This window comes from Alligator mississippiensis, chromosome 6 (assembly GCF_030867095.1).
Source record: "Alligator mississippiensis isolate rAllMis1 chromosome 6, rAllMis1, whole genome shotgun sequence".
NCBI classification, from domain to species: Eukaryota; Metazoa; Chordata; order Crocodylia; family Alligatoridae; genus Alligator; species Alligator mississippiensis.
In genome coordinates this window covers 5,036,082-5,056,527 of record NC_081829.1, presented here as the reverse complement: position 1 = coordinate 5,056,527, position 20,446 = coordinate 5,036,082, and the positions used below count along the sequence as shown (strand labels likewise).

Below are 20,446 nucleotides of genomic sequence, written 5' to 3'. Positions count from 1 at the left end.
TTGGGGTAGGTTCAGCAGGCTCTGGGGAAGGCGCCCTCGATTATGATCATGTTGGTACAATGAAACATCATAACGTATTGTCACCCCGAGGGAAGAACGGAGCTGCCTCCCAGAACTGGGCCTCTCCGGTCTCTCCACCTAGGCTTAGCAACGCGAGCGATTGCGGAGGACTTCAGTTTGGGGTTGTATGGGATCTGAAACAGGATTCCCTTGTGCTCTCTGTTGTTGAGGCTAGGGGCTTTCTCTCCCTTTTCCTTGTCTAAAAGCAGGTTCCACCAGTTCCTTTTGTGTCCAGGAGAAACGAGACTCCCGATCTAGCATCTATGCAAAGCAGAGAGCGTAGTGACCCCCGTGCAACGGTTTTGGAGCCGGGCGATGCCGCTCCCTTTGCATATTCATTTGTGGCAAACTCGACATCACTAACACCAGCTGTGGCCAGCTACCAGAAATAGCTGGCATTGCAACGAGTGTTGCGGAGCTGAAGTGAGACCTCGTGTATTCATTTCCGCACCACGGTGCCGTGCAGAATAGGTAGAAATGAGCCCGTGCAGGAGCCTGTCATTCAGATCCGTCTCCCCTTATCTTGCATGGCCCCGTCAAAATGGGACCTGGGTCTGAGTGAGATCCCACTGCTGGGTATTTTTTGTAGCTTCTTGGAAGAACCGCCCCCAAGTTTTTATCTGAATTGGTTTCCTTGAACTGCAGCAGCTCTGTTAACATTGACCCCGGGCTGGAATCTCCTTTTCCTTTACTTGTTCAGCCCGTGAAGCTTTGCAAGCTCCAACATCAGCCTCCTTGGCCCTTCCCAAAGGATTATATTTCTTCCAGCTGTTTCTTTCAGCTACTGTCTGCCTTTCCCATCCTATTTGGGCAGCGTAGTCAATCGGGCTGGGAACGTGGGCTTTCCTCATTTTCTCCTTTTCCTCGTGAGGGCTCTCACACCGGCGCGACGCAGCCCTTCCTTCCCCGTTAGCAGGGCTTTGTGGAGGTTGTCCCCAGTGCACAAGCCGAAACAAATGCATGGCTAGGAGTTAATCCTTGAAGCGGTACGTTCCTTCTCAAAACCCAAGATCTTCAGTTTTAGCAACTTTCTCTTTGCCTATTCACCAGTCAGGTAGCCTAAGAGATACCCAGCTGCTACTTAAAAATGAGGGTTAGGGCAAGAAATCCCTGCAGACCCTTGCAAAGTTTTTGGGCTGTGTTTTCCAGGAGGGAGGAAGAACCGGGATAAAGGAACAACAGCGCCAAGTTACCTAACTGGGCGCCTTGTGCAAACTTCACATTCAGCTGTCTTTGCTGCACTTTTATGTGACTGTTGCCAGGAGCAGGATTTCCTGATGTTAAAATGAATCGGGCTCTGGCTGTTTCCTGTTCGCGCCGATGCAAGCGGCCGTAACGGGTTCCCAAGCCTCTAGAAAGCTCCAAATCATCTCGTAGTTTGAAACAACGGTGCGCTGTCTGCTAGCTCCCCCGGCCGAGGGTTGGGACGGCGGATCTGCCCGCCGACCATGTGTGCCCCCTGCAGGTGCAGAGCTTGCAACGTGCCTCCGCTGTCCTTGAAAGATACCCAAGCGCTACCGGCGCGCCCGAATCAGTCGGGTATTGTTCGGGGCCGGCCCTGGAGCAGCAAACTGGGTCGTTGCCCTCCAGCAAATCAGCATGAGAACGCATTCAAGATAAGGGTTTGGTAATGCGATGGGCCAAACGCCATAGTGGCGTAACTGGGTGCCAGGTCGCGGGAATTGGCAGATTAACGCCTGCCTACCTGCGGGCCAGCCTGTTGCATTCAGCCCGTGCAGAGGCAAAAGGGGCTGCTTTTATCCAAAAAAGCTCTAGAAGTGATTGGGCCCGTTTCCCTTTACACCCATCAGACTCTGGTCCCGGAGCAGGGAGGGTTGGGGGCCAGGCCAGCGTGTCCAGGTCTTTCTGGTTTCGTGCCTTAGGCCGACGGCACTGAATCCTTTTCCCCGGCCCGTGCGGGTGGAGAGCAGGCATTCCAGAGGGGTTAGGAATGGAAAGTCAGGAGCATGACGTTTTCACTGGGGGGGTGCAGCTTAAGCACTTCAGCACGTCAGTGGATGCCAAGGAAAGATGTTGGAGTCAGCCTGACGCTTGCCGTCTCCGAGCCCTGTGCGAGGAGCACTGAGACCGGCGAGCGTCCCCTTGGCTGTAACTGTGCCTGTCAGAGGCGGGGGGGGAGGAGAGGGGCCTCCCGGGAGGGAGAAGACGCGCGCGGTGCGAGCCGGCAGGAAGTTTTGCTCGTCGCTGCAAGCTCGATGCCTGCCTCTAGCATCACGGGGGAAGAGGGAGCGGGACCCCTGCAGCGGTAACCTCAGGAGAAAGGCATCTGGAGCCAGACCCGGACGGGACGGCGGCCCGCGGGTGGGGGCTAGGTGACGATGCCGCTCTTGGACGGGGCCTTTCTGCCGCCCACGGTCTTTATCTTGAGTCACGTTCTGGGCATCGCTGGCATCTTGTACTGGAAGAGGAGGACGAGAGCAGGTACGCTTCTTCCCCCCTGGGTTCACGCCTCCCAGCCCTTTTGCGCCCTAGCGTGCCGGCGACTGCCTGTGAGCAAGAGGTCGAGAGAGCGCGCAAGGGGTGATGAGCAGCTGGCACGTGGGCGGGAGGGGGCACGCGGTACCCAGATGGATGTCGTCACCCGGTCGCGGGGGCGCGGGTTGGACTCCCTCCTCCCGGAAGTCGCGGTGGCTTGTGGCCATGTTCAAGACACAGGGCTCTCGGGGGCTTCAGACCTGGAAGCGAGGAGGAAGAGGCTGCTGCTTTCTGGTCTCTCCCTCCACTTCCTGCCCTGTCTCACTTGGCTCTCTCCTCCCTTCCCTCCTCCTTTGGGGAGAAGCCACATCGCCTCCCGCCACGCAGGAGAGGCAGGGCTGGGTCCTGCCAGGCTGTTCCCAGACTGAGAAGAAATCTCTGAATAAATGTTGCTAAATACTTCTTCTGTGGGGCTGCGGGAAAGGGGCTCTTGCAAGCGCTCGGAAGACGAGCGAGGATCTGTCGGGACGGTCGGCAAAGGAAGGGGCCTTGTTTCAGGGTCTCACCCGGTCCCGTGCAGGGTGGCGGCACCGTCTGTCCTGGTTCTGGGCTTTTGTCTGCCTGCTTTCTTCCTCACCCCGGTCCCTCCTGGGCAGGGGCAGACAGTGCATGTCATGGTGGTTTCTTACAATAAAATCTTAATGCCTCTGTGCAGACAGACAGACGCCCACGCCCGCCCGGCTAGTGGGAGCTCAGTTCTGCAACACTCCTGGCTCCTGTTTTGTGCTGTTACTCATGCACCGGGCAGCTGAGCACGTCTCTGCCTCAGCTTCTCCAAATAGTGATTATCCGGGGGCTTCTCTCTCACGTGCGGCACAAGATTCATTAGCGGTTGTCCGGGGGCTTCTCTCTTGCGTGAGGTCTGAGGATTCATTAGCGAATCACCTGGATGTTGCCCTGTCTCTGCAGGGCAATAGGAACATTGCCCCCTTCCCCGCCCCCCCATCCCAGTCTGTTTTTTGTCCTTTTTGTCCTTCTTCAGCAGGTATTGCCTTCTTCCAGCCTTTTTCAGACACCCCTCCTTGATCGTTAGCCCTTCCTTCCCCTTCTCCCTTTCCCTGGACGGACATAAAATGACAGGGACTCGGGCTAAGGGATGACAGAACGAGGAGCGATGGGCTCAAGTTGCAGCAAGGGAAGCTGAGGTTGGATATTAGGAAAAACTTTCTCACTAGGAGGGGTCTGAAGCGCTGGAATGGGTTACCTAGACAGGTGGCGGACTCTCCATCCTTGGAGGTTTTGAAGACCTGGCTAGACACAGCCTTGGCTGGGATGATCTAGTTGGGGCTGGTCCTGCTTTGAGCAGGGGGTTGGACTGGATGTGACCTCCTGAGTCCCTTCCAGCCCCTTAACAACTGTGAACCCCTAATTTTTTATGATTCTGTTCCTCACCCCTTTTTCAGGAGCCTGGTGCACAGAAAGGACTGCTCTCCAGGCAGTGGGGGGTCTGAGGAGGTGTCTTGGCCTAGCTTATTCCCATAGCATTAATATGTCCTAGCTGCAGGATGATCTCTGATGGACAAGTCACCAGGCCGGACAGTCGAGGTATCCTGGAGGAAGGGGAAGTGTGATCCTTCAGTGCTTGCCCACAAGAAGCAGATATGGCATCTTTGCACCTGCCCAGCTCTTCCAAGGGCTCAACAGCCTCAGTTCACTAATGTACAGTGCAGGGGGTTAACAGTGATTTACTGCAGCAATGGCTGTGCCATGGAAAGCTGGCGTCTGAGTTCTCCCCAGGCTTGGAAATGTTTGGGTCCAGGGGGTTTTGTTCAGGCAGTTATAGAGATCGGGGCTAGGTTGGGATCTGCATCAGACCCACTACCACCTCTAGATCCTAGAGTGAAGTGCCCTACAGCTAGCCTTTGGAGGGAAAGGAGGTGGAAAAGAGACCCAGGAAATGGGTTGGGTGAGTCTTCAGGGACGATCGGGAACGTGCACATGGGAGGAGGCTATTATGTGTCATAACCCGTCCTCGTGTCCATCCGTTCAAACAGATGCTCATGATGAGAAGAGGGCGAGTCTCCTTCTTGGCAGCATTACAGAGACGCTGCCACGGCCTCGCTGCATGCCGGGTCTGGTAGCCACGTGAACAAGCCAGTTGTCCCTGTGTTTTTTAGAGCATGGACCCTTTTGCCCTTCCAGCCCCGTGCCTTTCAGCAGAGAAGAAAGGTGCATCCTCGTGGGCTGTTTGCTCCCCAGACGCTGGTCCGTGCTGGACCCTTTCGAAAGCTGATTCCCATGTGCTTCTCGGCTTCTGGCTGGGGGTTGTCGCTGCGGACGCCCGGGTGGAGCACTGGTTTCACAGAGCACTGCCCGGTTCAGTGGACGTGTCCAGGGTGATCCTTCCCCATGTAAGCTGTGCATTGCATTGATGGAGGACCAGTGTCCAGGCGAGGTTTTTCTCACCTTTCCTACGACAGTCCCCCCTCTCCAAAACTGGAGCATCAGAGGGTTTGGAAGAAGCAACCACCATAAAGTGCATTTCCCAAGAAGATGCTGGCTCCAAAGGCATCAGAAGCAACCACCGTTTGGGTTGTTCCAGCTCCCTAGCTTTAATTGTGCGGGGCATAAAAATGCCACCGTCCAGCGGTGTGCAGTGTGACCTGCTCGGCAGAGCGAGTGGCACTTTCTGTAGTTAACCCAGTAACCCTTCCTCACTTAATCCCTTCAATGTCAAAGCTGCCGCAGACAGATTTGCTTGACAGCTTGCTCATCTCCGCGCCATGTATGGATTTCATCATTTCTTCCCAGAGATACCGTCTCTTCCCTGCCTCTCACACCCTGAATAACTCAGCAACCTCTATTCTTTGGTGTTTCCCAGGAAACTTTCCCCACTCTATAAAAACTATTGAGCTGTAGGTGAGCGGAAAAAGTGAGCCCTATCTGATCGGTGTGTTCTTTTTTTGTTAGTAAATGGCCTAAATTTCCCTTTTCAGTAGAGATCATTCATTATCCGGCCCAGCTCTCTGCTTTCCAAGCATGCAGGAGGATCGGGGCATCGCCTTCTAATTTGTTTGATATAATTAAATGCTGCCGATGCTTTGCCGTTCTCTGCCGTGTGCTTAATGTGCACATCTTCCTGCGCCAGCCTCTCTCCTGTTATCGCGGCTTTCCAAGCATCTCTCTCTTGTTATATGTCGCGGTGCTGGAGGATTTTGCATCAGAAATGTTGACCTGCATTGTTCCGGGTTGAATGTCATGTTCTTTCCTCTCTGCATCCTCTTCATTAAGCTCTTTGCTTCCATGGTTGTTCATGCCGTTGCTCAAGTTAGAGGCAAACATTTCAATTCCCACCCCCGCTATTCATTCCCCCTCTTACTCCAACACGCCTAGCCGACGTTAAATGCAACCTGCAACGAAGCAAGAGAGACCTAGCCCCTTTTTTTGCTTCCTTGACATTGCATGTCTAAGGGCAAAAGGGTCCTTTCCCCCAAGTTTTTTTTTTTTTTTTTTTTATCCTTGCTTGTTTTTTCACACGAAGAATTTAAGTCCTGTCTTCACGATGATGGGAAAACCCAGAGAGGCAGTGTCATCGCAGGAGCCCAGCATAGAAGTGAGCAAGGAGAAAGGGGGTTTTTAGTCCGATGGTTCAATGCTTCATTCAAGGAACACCTTTGTAATGCCAGCTTCCTGTATCCTGAGAGTTTTGCCATTCGAGCTGGCACCGTCGCTCCTTGGATTAAGACGTCGAGGTTAGCCGTAAACATCTTTGAAGCGGTAGCGAAGCCAGGGAAGAGCAGACCGGCTAGGCCTGAGATTTCGGCGATTAGAAAGCAGCAGAGAAAAAATAATCTCCCTTTTCCATTTTCCTGGCAGAGCCTCAGGTAGGGCTCCCATAGCCCTGAGGCCTTGGAAAACACAAGTTCAACCCTTCAAGCGTAAGCCCGGACTGTGCGGGAGATCTGCGCTGGCCGCGTGCCCAGTGCAAGGGGGGGACTGGGCTGGTAGCACAACTGGTAAATCCCGACGGCGTGCGGCAGCCGGGGGGATCAGACAGGCTTGGGAGTCATTTCCCCAGGCAGATGGGGAGCAGATCGTGTAGGAAGCCACAGCTGGGAACAGGCAGGTTAGCTATCATGTCAGCCTCCGAGAACATCCCCGTGGCCCGCCTTGCCCCTTTCCTTTCCCCGTTCAGGGGAAGAAGGCCTATGCAGCCCCCAGAGCCGTGGTGAGACAGGACACCTGCTTTACATCCTAAAGGACGCTCGCCTTCATGCGGAGCAGCGGTGCTCAACTTTGTATTTTAGACTCAAGGACCCCTTGTTAGAATCCAGCCCCCCGCGGGAAATGCCAGGTCTTTGCTTTCGAAAGCTCCTCCTTTTTTTTGACTATGGGAAAACGCTCGAGCAATCTTTCTGCTGCAAGCACTCAGACCACAGCTGGTCAGGAGGTTTTGGGCACTGAATCCCTCTTTGAAATCTCTGGGTTTATCTTCTGAGTCGTGCTTGCCACACCTAATAGGGCAGGGGTGGGCAAAATGCGGCCCGCGGGCCGGTTGCGGCCTGCCAGGCCATTCTCTCCGGCCCGTGGGACACCTAGAAAATTTAGAAAATTAATATTTATCTGACCCTGGCTGCTTGTCATGTGGCCCTCGATGGCTCACCAAAACTCAGTAAGCAGCCCTCTGCCCAAAATAATTGCCCGCCCCTGTAATAGGGCTAACGTTGTGCAGCACCCCGTGGCACCCTTAGAAGGGTCTCAGGGCACCGTGGGGGCTGCAGCACCCGGTTGAGAATCACGGGTGTAGGGAACGCGGCTGGGTTTAGACTTATCTCCGTGTGACAGATGATTAATGTGCAGTCAGCCGGTGGCGTCTGACTAAACTGCATTGGGAAAGAGTGAAGTGGACAGGAGGAGGCCTGTGCTGGACTCGTTCCCTGTCGTGTGCCCCCGGGACCCTCAGGGGAAGCTGGGGCCGTGAGCTGAGAAATGCAAGGCAAAGCAGGGAGAGGAGAGGGAAGAAGTGGCAGCAGTCGCATCCCAGCCTTGACCGGGAGAGGTCATCTCTGCCCCCGAAGGGGAGGAAACAATCCCCTTTGCATTCGTGGCAGTCTTGGTTGCGTAGTGGACCCTGACCCAGAGGGGACCCAGAGGGCTCACTGCCCTGAAATGAGAGCGGACTTGAGTTTCCCTGGTGGTTCCTGCCGCTGCTTTTCCCCGCTATGTGCCGCTTAGCCCATCTGTCGCAAGGGAGGGGGAGAACTTTTGCTCTCCCACCTTGTACCCAAAGAGTCTCCATGTTCACGCAGCCCAAGCTGTCTCTCTAGCTGGGTGTGCTTCACGTGCCTGGGTGTGCTTCACGTGCCCGAGCGTGCACTGAAAACAGGCTTTCCTTAAGGCTGTTCTTTCCCCCTCCCCAAATCTGTTTGTTCCGATGGCTCTGAAGGCAATGACGGCTGCCACGAGGGACCCCCGTCAAGGTGAACAGATGGTGGCCTGACTCCGCTTGGATCCTGTGAGCACCTTCCTCCGACAGCCGGCAGACACCTAAGAGGCTGAGAGGGGATGGCAGTGCCTGGGCCGTGCTATTCAGCGATGGGCCGGGACAGTCTGCTCAGCCCAGCACGCAGGCTCTGACTTCACGTGCAAATGGCTAAACCGAGCTCGCTTTTTCTGCAGAGCCGACGGGGCCCCGTTTCCTGGAATTGCTTCCGGGCACGGGCTCAGCCCAGATTATCACTGTGCGTGGTGATGTTTCCCCGTTAGCTGGCACCTTCTCTTAGGTCCAGCCCACCCAAGGTATTTTATAGGTGGGCCCCCTGGGAACGGGCAAACACGTCTCCATCCAGATCAGCCAGGTAAACCGTGTACTGCCGCGAGGTGGCAGCTCGTCCGGGTCTGACCCGCCTGTGCTCCTGGGCCTCCGCTCTGTTCTTTGTGCAAAGCACACGTGTGGAAGCGTGTTCCCGTATGGGTGCAACTCTGCCAGCCTTCCTGGGGCGCGGGGTGGGAATAGACACAGTCCTAGTATTTTTGCCAGAGTGTCTGATTCAGCGAGCCACAGTGCTGTCTATACTAAGACTTCTGTATATCGTGGATACCTGTGGAGATGCCTGTTAGCACAGCCCTCCAGTATCTGAGCAGCTCGCCGTATCTCATGGGTTATCCCCGCCTGACCTGGGAGGTGGGGAAGTGATAGTAGCCATAATGTTTTACATATGGGCAACTGAGGCACGCAGGTTAAGTAATGTGCCCAAGGTCACAGGGAGTCGGGGGCAGAGCAGGGCATTGCAAGCAGGCTTCTCGTGAACGGACTCCTCTGCCAGCGAGGTTACCGCCCGGGGGAGAGCTATTGGAGCGGGTGAGTATGGCTTTCTCTCTCATTAGTCCCGTTGACCGCAGTCCCGGGTGAAATTCTTCTGGACGCTGCAATCTTTCTTCGCCCCGCGTCCTGTCCCTGTACGCCGGCCAGGTCATTGACAATAGCAGCTTTGCTTCGCCTCTGCCCGCTATTCTTGTCTGGAATGCCGGGCTGCTGATTGGATATCTTTTGGGTGGTGAGGAGCTGGGGATGGAAAGGCAGCCAGCGAGCCTCGGCGAGGCTGGGGAGAGGAGCGGAGGGGGAGCCGCAACAGGCTGCTTATCAGGGTGACTCTGGAAAAGATTAGCCCGGGAGAGATAAGCCTGCAGCGCTTTAATATTGTTAGCGAGGAGTAACGGGGCATTAGAATTAGCCGGCAGGGTGGCAGCAGGTGGGGGAGGTGTAATCTCATTAGGACTGAAGAAACCACTGGGCCGTGCTGGGGGGAGCCGGGGCAAAAGCACCTTCTGTGCGGAGCAGCAAGGGAGAGCGCGTCCACCCGGCAGCGTCCTCCGAGGCAAAGCACCTGGGGCTGTCAGCTGCCCGGCGCGGCTCAGAAGACGTCCGGCCTGCCCTGCCTGGGCGCCAGAGCAGCATTTCCCTGGTCTGCGGAGCAGGAGTTTGGTGGGGAGCCTGAAGAGGAGCTGCGTTTAGACTGGGAAGAGGGAAGAGCAGTGATAAAGCGTCCCGTTATCTCTCCCGGAGCGCTGTGTGTGCAGGATCCCAGCCTCCCCACGCAGGGCCTGGGACTTGGTTGCGATGGGGAAATGCTGTTATTGAAGAAGCTGCTGGCTGACTGGTGCCAGGGACAAAACCCATCATTGTTCTCCCCAGCCAGGGCTGGCGGCACGGGTGCACTTAGCTGAGAACTGGAAAACAAGCCAGCGGCCTGGCTGCGGGGACCAGCCGTCTCCTGGCTCTCCGGGTTCACGGTGCTGTTGGTACCCGCTGGGCACTGGCAGACCCGGGCTCTACAAGGCTTGGAGCTGGAAAGCAGGTATACCGGGAAGCCTCCTTCTCCCGAGTGCCGGGAGTCAGCACGACCTGCCCTGGAGCCGCGTGGCTGTGCAGGATGTCTCTTGCACGGTCTCGGGCCACTCGGAGCAGGGAGTAGTAGCCCTTTCCTTGCATGTCCGGGCTGTGGAAGAGCAGCACCTGTCTGGTAGGTCGGGACCTTCGTCTTCAACACGCGGGCATTGGCTCTTCAGGTGGTTTTGCAAGCCCCTCCTGCTGGGCGTCCCGCCCTGCTCCTCCCGGGTCAAAGGGGATGGCACCACTCTTCTGCTGAGGGCAAATCTAACGAGTGGCTCAACAGGATATTGGGCAACGTCTGCACCAGTTCTGCACCGGGAAGTGCAACGACTCCGGCAGCACTGGAAGGGGGCTAGGGGCTTTTGAGGGGATCTGTGGACGCAGGCTGAAAAGCGAGGCTGTTTCGACTTTGCTTGGGCACATCACCTGCAGCGCGATCCCTTTAGCTGCAAGGCTTGGTGCTTTCCTGCACCTCTGAAGCTGGGAGGGGCTGGAAATTGCCCCCGACACCTCAGGGTGAGAACGTGTCCTGAAGGCGAGAGGGTGTGAGGGCAGCCGTTGGCATCGGTGGGTGTCTGGAGCGATGCCCTGACGGGGAACTGCTTTTTTTGCAACTGGAAGGAGTCATCGCCAAGTTTGGATGACGCTCGCTGGGGGCAGACCCAGCCGGCGTGCGACCAGCGGGCGCTTTCAATTGTGGCGGATGTTGGTGTAACGGCTCCTGTGCACACTGGGGACTCGACTGCTGATGCCGAGAGCACAGGATGGAGACATGGCACATCTACAGGCAGGAGCGGGAGCTCAGGGCACACCTGGTGTGCCGCATGTGCTGCATGGGTGCGTACAGGTCTCCTTGTGTAGTGCCTGGCTGGAACCAGGAAGGTGGCGCGCGGCAGGGGGTGGGGTGTAGCACACAGGCCCTTTTATTAGCTCCTATGAACTGCAAGGTCTCGGGCCCACGCAGCACAGAGCAGGAAGGAAGAGCTATCAAGGCCAGGACTGTGGCTTTGCGGGAGGGTGGCATTTCTAGCTGGAGGGTGGGGGCTGGGAGCGTCGTGACCCAGGGATACAGCTGCAGCAGTTCAGCTACATCTTGGCTGCATGTTTTCCCGTGGTGCCGGGGTTGTGTGTTTTCCCGTGGTGCCGGCTGGTTTACCCCGTGTAAGGAGCAATCTTGTATGGTACCCCTCTGTTTTCCCCACCTGGCAGTCTCTTCTTTTCAGGGCCCGCTTTTGCGGTTGGGTGGAGAGGAAGGGAGGAGTGAGCTGAGAAGGGCAGCCGGCCCGGAGATCCCACGTCCTGGGGTCTGCTACACTTTGCACGTCAATGCTTTGAATGCTCTCAGGGCCGTCTCGGCGCAGAGCGAGGCCCTGGGAAGGTGGGAGGCTTTCTCTGGGAGGTGGGGTGGCACTGACGAGGCTTAGGGGGGGTGAGGGATGCCCCTGGGATTTATGGGGTGGGGGAGGAGGAGGATTAGGAGCTGAAGGTGATGGTGCATAGGCCCAGCCTTTGGGGTTGGGTCGACAGCCCTGCAGCCCCACTGTTGGGTGCTTTGAGCGCAGGAGTGATGTTTAACTAGAGGAGAGAGAGGGCCTGTCCAGGAAGTTTGGGAGCCTGGTAGTTGCCTGCCGGAGTTTAAAACAAAAGAGAGGACATTTTTCTTTGTTGCCTTTTCTTTATTTCAGGAACCAATATTGCCAGGGGGTTTCTGAAACTGCATCTCTGAGGAACATTGATGCTCAAAGGGACTTTCAAAGCTAGCAAGCCCCCCCCCCGCCCTCCGCTGCACCATGTATAATCTGCCATAAAACTCAGCAAACTCTTAAAGCTAGCCACTGTCTGCTCCCAGTCCTTCAACAGGGAGGCTGTTCCCCGCCTCCGAGAGCCAGCTCCCATGTCTCGGTGAGGTCTGACTGAGCCGTCCTGCCTCCCCCTAATCTGCGAGTCTTCACAGGTCACTAGGATCCGCTGCTAAGGCCGGGGCTACTTCTTTCTGGATCAGATACAGGCATGGAAGAGGCCTGAGCAGAAGTGTGTGTGCACGTGCATCTGCACGAACCCCACAGGCCAGGTTGTTGCCCCCCCATACGGCGGGGAGCAGGCTGGCACCGGGGTCGGGTGCATGGCACAGGGGTGAGACTTGCACACGCCTGCACCCAGGCTTGTTCACGTGCTTGCTCAGAGACAGGTACGCGTGCACACATACATGTACCGCATGCCGGATGGCTGCGGTGTGTTTGTACTGGATTTACATAGATTGGTTCGGCTCTGTGCGCGACAATGGTCTGAGCTGGACTGCAAAGATAACAGTCTCCCACCCTGCATTGAATGGTAAAGAGGTGAATGTTTGCCAAGGGGCCACCACTGGTCTTGTGATTACTGGCTTTTCCACCAGCTTTTTCTTGTGTTTTAAGACACAAAATAAGCCAGATATCCAGAGCTGAATAGGGACACGTGTGCATGCATGCATGCATGCATGTGTGTGTGCATTTCCAAGGGGACTGGGGCTGATGTCTCAGGAAGTCCCTTCCACTCCTCTGGTCCTAGAGTAGGGGTCTGCCCATGCTATTAGCCAAAATGTTAGCCCCTTCCTCTGCTGCCATTCACAAGGTACCATTCGGCTGCTGCCTGCGTGCGGTTTGTGCTGTATGCGAGAGGAGAGGGGCCTCGCATAGGAGCCCAACTGGTGGGTAAATGTCTGGGCTCCCCCGTCCGTCCTTGCTGTTCAGAAGCTGCCCCTGTCCAGGGAGGCATGTCTCTGTGATAAGTTCATCTCATGCAGTGTGTAGCACGACAGGGGCTGGAGGTGTCTCTTAATAATAGTCCCTGAGGGACTTGGCCAAAGGCCTGGCAGCTGGGGACTTTAAAACAAGGCAGGACATAGTGTGGGGGAAGAAACTGAAGGAGTCGTCCTGACCTGGCCCAGGAGGACGGGGATGAACAAGGTATTTGTCCTATGTGAATCTAGAAGCAGAGTTTTCCCCCAAGCTGATAAGTGCTGAGGATGCTCATACTAATGACCAGCTCTTGGGGACCCTGCGGGCGAGCCTCATGAATCCCAGCCGAGACGTGGACGCGGCTGCAATGGAGGATGCACGTGGTGGGACAGGGTGGGGACTGGAGTGGATAGATCTTGTCAGTCATGAGCCATGAGAGGGCATCGTCTTGGGCTTATCCTTAGCTATGGTTCAATCACCCAGGAGTTGGCCAGAGATTTCCTTGATGCAGGGGAGACTGCTATAAGAGAGGCAGTGTGGTTTAGCGGCTAGAGCACCGGATTGGGGCTGGGCAGACCTTGGGTTTTGTTCTCGGCTCTCGCTTGCCAGGTGGCCTCAGGCTGATCACAGCACCTGCGTGCCTCAGTTTTCCCACCTGAAGGGTCTCTGACCTTTGTAAACTGTCTCTGCATCACAGGGAGATGAAAAGTGCTGCATCGGAGCTGAGGGTTATTTTTGGGAATGAGCTGCTTGCTTCTGCATCGGGGCATTCGCAGCGAGGTAACATCTTTGCAAAGGTCGTGGTGAAATCACCCTTTATGCATGGCGCGCCGTGGTCCCTATGCCAGGGGCCTACGGCTGGAGTCTTCTGTTTAAGACTGAAGCAAAATCAAATATAGCGTCACTGGACTGAGTTAAAAAAACACAACCCGCGGGGCTGTGAAATAGGAGCTTCGTGACCAGGAGCAGCCAACAGACTGCAGCCTGGCAGCGCGAAGGGTAGCTGGATTGGTGGAGCAGCAAGCCCATTAAAGAGGAGAGAGGGTTGCTAACACCTGCGGGATGCAGAGTTTAGAAGGGATCAGGTAGATGATAATGAGCCATGAAGTCAAGCGCTGCCTGCCTAGAAATGCTGCTGCCCTTGCCAGGCAGCCGGTTTGAAACGTGGGGTGGAGCAGAAATGAAAAGGGGTTGCGGGGGGCAAATGCACCAGTGTACCCTACCCTGGATCTGCCCCCGAGGCGCCACACAGTATTAGCACTGTTGTGTGTGCAAACATCTACGTGCTGCACAAGGTCAACCCTGAGACGTCAGATAGGAATCCAGAGTGAAGGCAACGTTGTGGGCTTGCTTAGCTCTTTGCAGAAGAATTGCTCTTGTATTTTTTCCCCAAGTCAAGGAGGAGATGAGAGCTCCAAGCGGTGCCTGGAGTCTGGCAAGTTTGAACCTCTGGTCCCGGATGGATCTGAGGTTGGTCTGGGTGAGAGCATGATTTGGAAACTAGAGCAATGCAGGGGTGGCAGGGACATCGTTGTCATACAGCGCGCGCGCCTCGGCCAGCTCCCAGGCGAGCTTGTCGACCCTGTTCTTAAAAAGCCTCCGTGGATGTGGATGCGACAGCCTCCCTCCTCCTCCTGCTCCAGTGCTCACCTGCCCTTTTAGGTAGGAAGACTATCTAACCTAAATCTCCCAAAGGCAGATTAGTCTCAGCCTAACCTCCACGTGCACGGAGAGCGAGCGCTCGTAATCCTCTCTACCTGCCTTTTACAGAGTTGAAGCCTTGATGTCTTCTCTCTGTCTCCCTTTTTTTTTTTTTTTAATGTTAAACAACTTTCTCCATAGATCATGCTTTGTAAAATCTCTCGCCATTCTTGCTGCTCTCCTCTGCGCTTCTCATTTATCTACATCTCTCAAAGCGCAGTGCAGGAAACCAGAGCCAGTCCTCCAGGTGAGGTCTCGCTGGTGCTAAGTGGAGTGGAACCGCTCCCTCCCTCGTGGGAATCCGATCCTCCTTTTAAAACATCCCTCAATGATAGCTGCCTCTTTTTTTTTTGGTATTGTGTTGCTGTCTCCCATTCAATCTGTGGCTCCTGCTACCCCTGTGCTGTTCTCCAGCCAGATCATTCCCTATTTCATAATTGTGTCTTTGATTATTTTTTCTTTAAGCTCGTGGTGCTTCAGCACGTCTTGTTTTTTATTGAATTGCAGCGGATTGACTCGGGACGTATCAGGGTGTTTCTAAGTCTTTCTTGGGGGTATTGGATGGTGGCTGCAGCCAAGGCTGGGGATTTTGACTGGGGATGGTGCCAACGGTCCTGTTGGGACTTAAAACTGGAGGTTCCTGGCTAGAGGGTCTTGTCCCTTTGTTCGAGGTCAGACTGGTGTCATATTTGGGGTCAGGAAGGAGTTTTCTCCCATGCTCAGATTGGTACAGCCTAGGAGGGTTGCCCTCTTGTAGCAGGCAACGTGACCCTCTCCCTGGGGTTTTGAGGGTCTATTAACAATCTTTGGTAGAAGCAGGACGTCGGCTGCCGTGGGTCCCCCGCTTTGCCTCTGGCAGGTGAAGCTGTGAAGTCTTTTGTTGTCAGGGCGGATGGTAGTTGAATGGAGAGTTTCGGTGCTGGTTTGTACGGGGCGGTTTGGACAGGGATGATCCTGCCTCAGGCAGGCGGTTGGGCTCGATGTGACCTCTGCGGGTCCCTTGCAGCCCCGCCGCTCTCTGATTCTGCGACCGTTTGTCCAGTTTATTGACACCGGTTTGGATCCTAACCCTGCTCCCAAGGGCATGCAGCTCCTTCCACCTCGTATTGCTTGCAGATGTTATGATGTCTCCTCTCTCTTATTCCCTTAGCTAAGCTGGTAATGCAAATCCTCGAGTAGGACCAGACCCGACCCTGCTCTGTATGCCCCCCCAGTGTCCGCAGCCTATGGATAACTACTCTTTGAGACCAGATGCTTAACCAGTTGTGTCCCCACCTCCTGGCAGTATCATCCAGACCGTCCTTCCCGGGATGGCGAAGGAAATGCCGATGCTGCAGGAGGCTCCTTACCTGAGTTTTCCAGGTCGCGTCCCCGTGTCACCTGTGCCCTTCTCTCCCCCTGGCTCCACCTTCCTCACCCCCCTGCAGCTGGACAGGACATGCTGACGGGTCACGGCTTGCGCTTGTGCCGGTGATACGCACTCGTGTGCTTCTTGCCGTGGTTTCTTGCATCTCTGAAGTGGGAACAGGCAGAACAAACTCTTCCAGATGTTCCCGTCCGATCTCGTCTGAGCTTCCCTGCAGCCTTGCGGGAAGGCCGTTGCTCCACCCCACGTGCTTTCTTGGCCTCGCAGCCGGTGAACCCCTCCGTTGCGCCTTGGCAGGCATGTGCCAGGTCTTGGATGGCATCAGCGCGGCTCCCCGCAGCACTGTGGTGGGCAGGGGAGCTGCCTATCACGCTTTGTCGGCATCGGGCCCCTTGGCTTGACCCAGGGAGGGAAGTGAACTTGTTTGCGTGCGCTGGAGCGAGCCGGATGCCGGAGCTGCCCCTGCTGAACACCGGGACATCGAAGCTCTCGGGAACCCAGACGTGCCCTTGGCTGAGCCGAGGGACTAAAATAAGCAGTAAACCCTGAAAATCCCATGAACCGAAAATACAGTGAAGGAATAAGCTGCTAACTGTGTTTACGGTCAGAATTAAGCAGGGTCTTTTACCAGGCAGCCGTGGGTTTTATGTGACCTTTGCAACCTGCCTTCTCAAGAGGGTTGGGACACGGGGAAGGGGGTGGATGAATCCAGCTGCTTCCAAGGGGGCCGCGCTGGAGTAACCCCTTCTTCGCCTTCCCAGTGGCTCCCCTATAGCATGGCGGCACAGGATAATGAGGGTTCAGGGTCTGCGAGTCTTGCAAAATCTCCCTGTGGCTTCCAGGTTGCCCTGGTGCTGGTACTACCTGCCTCAGGCCTGGGCCGGGATGGGGAGAAGGTGCCCTGTGTCCTTTGTGTCGCTGTTACCTGTATCTTCGCGTGGGGGAAGGTGGCGAGCCTTTCAGCTGCATTATGAAGGGCAGGTCTTGTTTCCCGATAGCCGCTTGTCCTCTTCCCCTGCTGCTCGTTCAGAAACAGGCCTGGCAGAAGGAGCAGCTTAGGGGAGGTGGGTTTTTTAAGGTAATTTCTAGCTTAGGGGCTAGAAATTCTGCCCGTGCCCTTGCCGTGCCACGTGGGAAACAGGTGGGTTATCCCCGCTGTGGCAGTCTGAGCATCTTCCACTCCGGTTGAACTTGTTCTTGCCTGTCTGGGGAACTTTTTGAAGTATCTGGATATTTAATTTTGCCAGGTGAAATGCTTGGGATAGTTACTGCTGTGTCTCTAAGCGTGGCTGGGCAGAGGGGAGCACTGACGGTGGCTGGGAGAATAGAGGAAACGGGACTTTATTGAGTACTTTTTCTTGCACCCTGGGTATCAAGAGGACAGATTGATTGCCATGCTGTCCCTGTCTAAGCTTAGAATCAGCAGCGTCCCCTCCAGTGTGGGGTTCAAGTCTTCTGTAGGGTCCTGGCAGGGGTCCTTACAATCAGTACCATGATCTGAGGTGGTGGCTGTAGGGAGCTCTCTGCAGTTGCACTAATGACTCTAACCCAAATGCCTCTCTGTGCTCTCTTCCCAGATGAACGGGACCGAGTCCAGAAGAAAACCTTCACTAAGTGGGTCAATAAGCACCTGATGAAGGTAAGAGTCACTGTAGTGTGCATGGTTTCCAACCTGCCTTGGTCTGTCCGTGCCAGGTTTGGCCCAGAACGGGCTGGCCGCGCTCCGTCCCTGGAGTAGTGGGCTAGTGCTGCCCTCTGGATGCCGATATGCCAGTGGATGTTCACAGCGCTTCGCAGAGCACTGAAACATCAGGCGAGCTCTCGTGTGCCATTGCATTTACCTCTTAATGGGAAAATCGTGCATTGGGACAAGGCATTTGAGAGTCTTTGCAACAGGAAACACCCTGAGAGAGCCCAGCTTGCTCCTCCTTTCCCCAGTCCATCCCTGGGCGAGGAGAGGGTGCAGGTGGTACCTCGAATGACCGTGCACGTGGTGGCTTGGTGACTGCCCTTCGAACAAGCTCATTCCCCTTCTGCCCTGGTATTCACGTAGCTGGGCTTTACTGTTCTCCTGCTGCCCCTGCTCTTTGCAGAGGCCGGTGCTTGTCTGCCTTTCAGGGCTGAGATTGCTCCTTCCTGGAGAGAAGGGGACATTGCTAGGCTTGGCCCCTGTTCCCCTGGCTCAGAGCTCTTGAAGCCTCTTTCTTGCTTGAACAAGAAGTCCTTTAGTGGCTGTGCAGCAGTAGCTGGTGCTGCCTGTTGGATCCTTCCCGGAGCCCAGCCTGATGACAGAGGGCCCGGGGAGAGGGAGCCGGGGCAAGGAAAACATTGCATCTTTGTTAGGGATGGGAAGGCAGCCAGACCCACAGCCGCACATGACCATGGCAAACAGTGGCAGGAAACCTCCCTTTGCACTGAGCTTTCTGCTGCTCTTCAGCATCCCCCTCTCCCCTCCTTTCTCTCGCCTTTCTCCTGCAAGGTCCTGGAGCTTGCATTTGGTGCGGCCTCAAACTCGGGGCTCATCCTTTCTGATGCCGGTGACGGGGAGTGAGGGTTCAAGAGGAGCTGGGGGCTTTAGAAGAGGCTGAGATCCAAAGGTTGCATAATTCATTTCTTGCCTTTTGCAATCCTTCCTTCCTGCCTGAAAGGCTATGATCCAGAGCCTGGCCAGTCCCTGCAGCCCTGGCTGGTCTCTCTAATACCTGCCTGCTTCTTGCACCAAGGGTGTTTTGAGTGAGCTTTCTGGTCCCAGGAATTTGTGCCAGGCTGTGTCTGCAAGAAGTGGGAAGGGGTCCAAGGACTCTATCCCTGCAGGGGGCCTTGCTTATTGAGTCATGCCATTGCATATTTGCTGGGGTCCTGTTTCCGCACAAGAAACGCCAGGTCCAGAGCAAAGCTAATCTTGCCTAGGGGAGGTCTCCAGGCTCTGTACTTTATGGTGTGCAGGAGGGGCTGGCGTGGGTGTTTTCTGGGACTAAATGGCAAATGCAGGGGACTGGACCAGGTGACCGATCCATCCCTGGCAGGTGTAGGTTCTTCCGCAGGTCTGTGCAGTCATTGCCGAAAAGATACAGCCCATTACCAACATGCCCACACCTCACTTATGTGCCCCGGGGCAGGGGCACTCATGTGACCTGTGGCACGTGCAGCTGGTTTGGACATGAAAACTTGCTGGATTTGAATCCCTGCTGAGCGGCTCGTTAGCTCCTGTGAGTGTTCCTGCCACATTTGGAACGAAGCTTTTTTAATCTCGAGTGATTGAACAGGATTATTGCTGTGTTTCAAGGTGCCTCCCCCTTGTCTTGGAGACCTGCCAGGCATTTTTAAATTAAATCCGGCATCAGTGGAAAGGTTTTTGGCTCAGACCTGGGAGGTGTCGTCGTGCTGCTGTGGCGAGACTGGGGAAATTGCAGACCTGTACATGAATAGCCCAGCACCACCCCTCCTTTCCCTAAGCTTCAGCAGCCGTACAACAGCCCGCTCCCTGCCTGCCTGTGAAGTCATCCTGGGATTGTTACTATATTAGAATAAAGCACTTGAAGTAGACCCCGCTCGAGTGGGTGAAGACGGGAGCCTGGGATTCGAGCCTCTACAGGGCACAGCGCCTGTGCCAAATGCATTTATTTAGAGGGACACAGTCAACCTGCTTCCATCTGCCTTCGCCCCTGGGAGGATACCCACTGTCCTCAGAGGGACATCTGACATGCCCAGAGGGAAATAAGATGCAGTAACTGTTTTGAGAATCAATTGCCTGTTGTTACTGGTAGCATGTTTTAGGGCAGGCATGTGAAATCAGGACCCCACTGTGCAAGGTGCTGTACGTTCACATGGTAAATGACTGATCCAGAGTCACAAAGAACGTGTGCTGCGGGGCTGGGAAGTGACGACTCCTCTCCGCAGTCTCAGCAAGCGGGCAACAAAGATGAACCTCTACGCAGGTTATCTTAAAGGTTGAAACATGTTGCCAGTGACTTTTTAGTTTTGTAAAAGGCTGGCAGTAGTTGAGAAGACCCTGAAGGTGACCCTGCGGTTGATGGCCAAGGCCAATCCAGCCCCAAGCTGCTGTCCTTTAATCACAACCCGCTTTGATAGCAAAGGGGCGGCGTGCGAGCATTTTAGAATTGCACAAGGCCGAGGCACCTCGAGAGCGATCTGTTGTGCGTCTGCCACCGTAACTCTTACCAGGTCCTTTGGCGGGTCGGTGTCTCATTCCCGAGGTGATTAATTGGGATGTGACTGAAACCGGTGACACATTTATTGTCGAAGCGCCAGCTACATCGCTGTGGTGCTCTTTATGTGTCTGCATCTCTTGTCTGTTGTGATAGAGTAATCCCCTGGCTCAGGGGCGGTGGCAGATCCCTGAAAATATGTCGTCCTCTTCTCCTCCGCAGGTGCGCAAGCACATCAACGACCTGTATGAGGACCTGCGAGATGGCCACAACCTGATCTCTCTGCTGGAGGTCCTGTCGGGTGTGAAACTGGTGAGTTCCCACGCTGCTGCTGCTGCGTTCACCGTCAGAGACTGGATCTTCTTACTGCACCTTCCTCCTTTCTGCCTCTGGTTGAGCGTAGGGTGATCTGTGTTCGTTTCTCACACCCAGGCTTTTCTTTGGTTTTGGTTTTCATTCACTTATTTTTTTTTTTTTCAAATCTCTTCATTGAAACATTTCCTTGTCCAGCTGGTCTCCTGGATACCATCAAAGTGTGCTATTTGCTTGAAAAATGCCCTTATCTAGTGCTTGCGGTAGACGTGAGTGTCCTTCAAGTACTGCT

The 20,446-nt window shown here is 55.2% G+C and overlaps 1 protein-coding gene across 13 annotated transcripts in view; it reads left to right on the top strand.

The window, feature by feature from the left end:
• Positions 1 to 20,446, top strand: part of MACF1 (microtubule actin crosslinking factor 1) — a 222,488-nt gene that overhangs the window by 52,760 nt on the left and 149,282 nt on the right. For 10 of the 13 annotated variants that reach the window (XM_059729557.1, XM_019498838.2, XM_059729551.1 and 7 more), the window contains exons 2-3: positions 17,251 to 17,312; positions 20,065 to 20,154. In XM_059729557.1, the coding sequence (XP_059585540.1) occupies positions 17,251 to 17,312; positions 20,065 to 20,154 (152 nt within the window). Of the gene's footprint in view, positions 1 to 2,384; positions 2,503 to 10,638; positions 10,727 to 17,250; positions 17,313 to 20,064; positions 20,155 to 20,446 lie in introns of those variants that run through there. The other 3 variants (XM_059729558.1, XM_059729553.1, XM_059729555.1) reach the window with 2 other exon arrangements.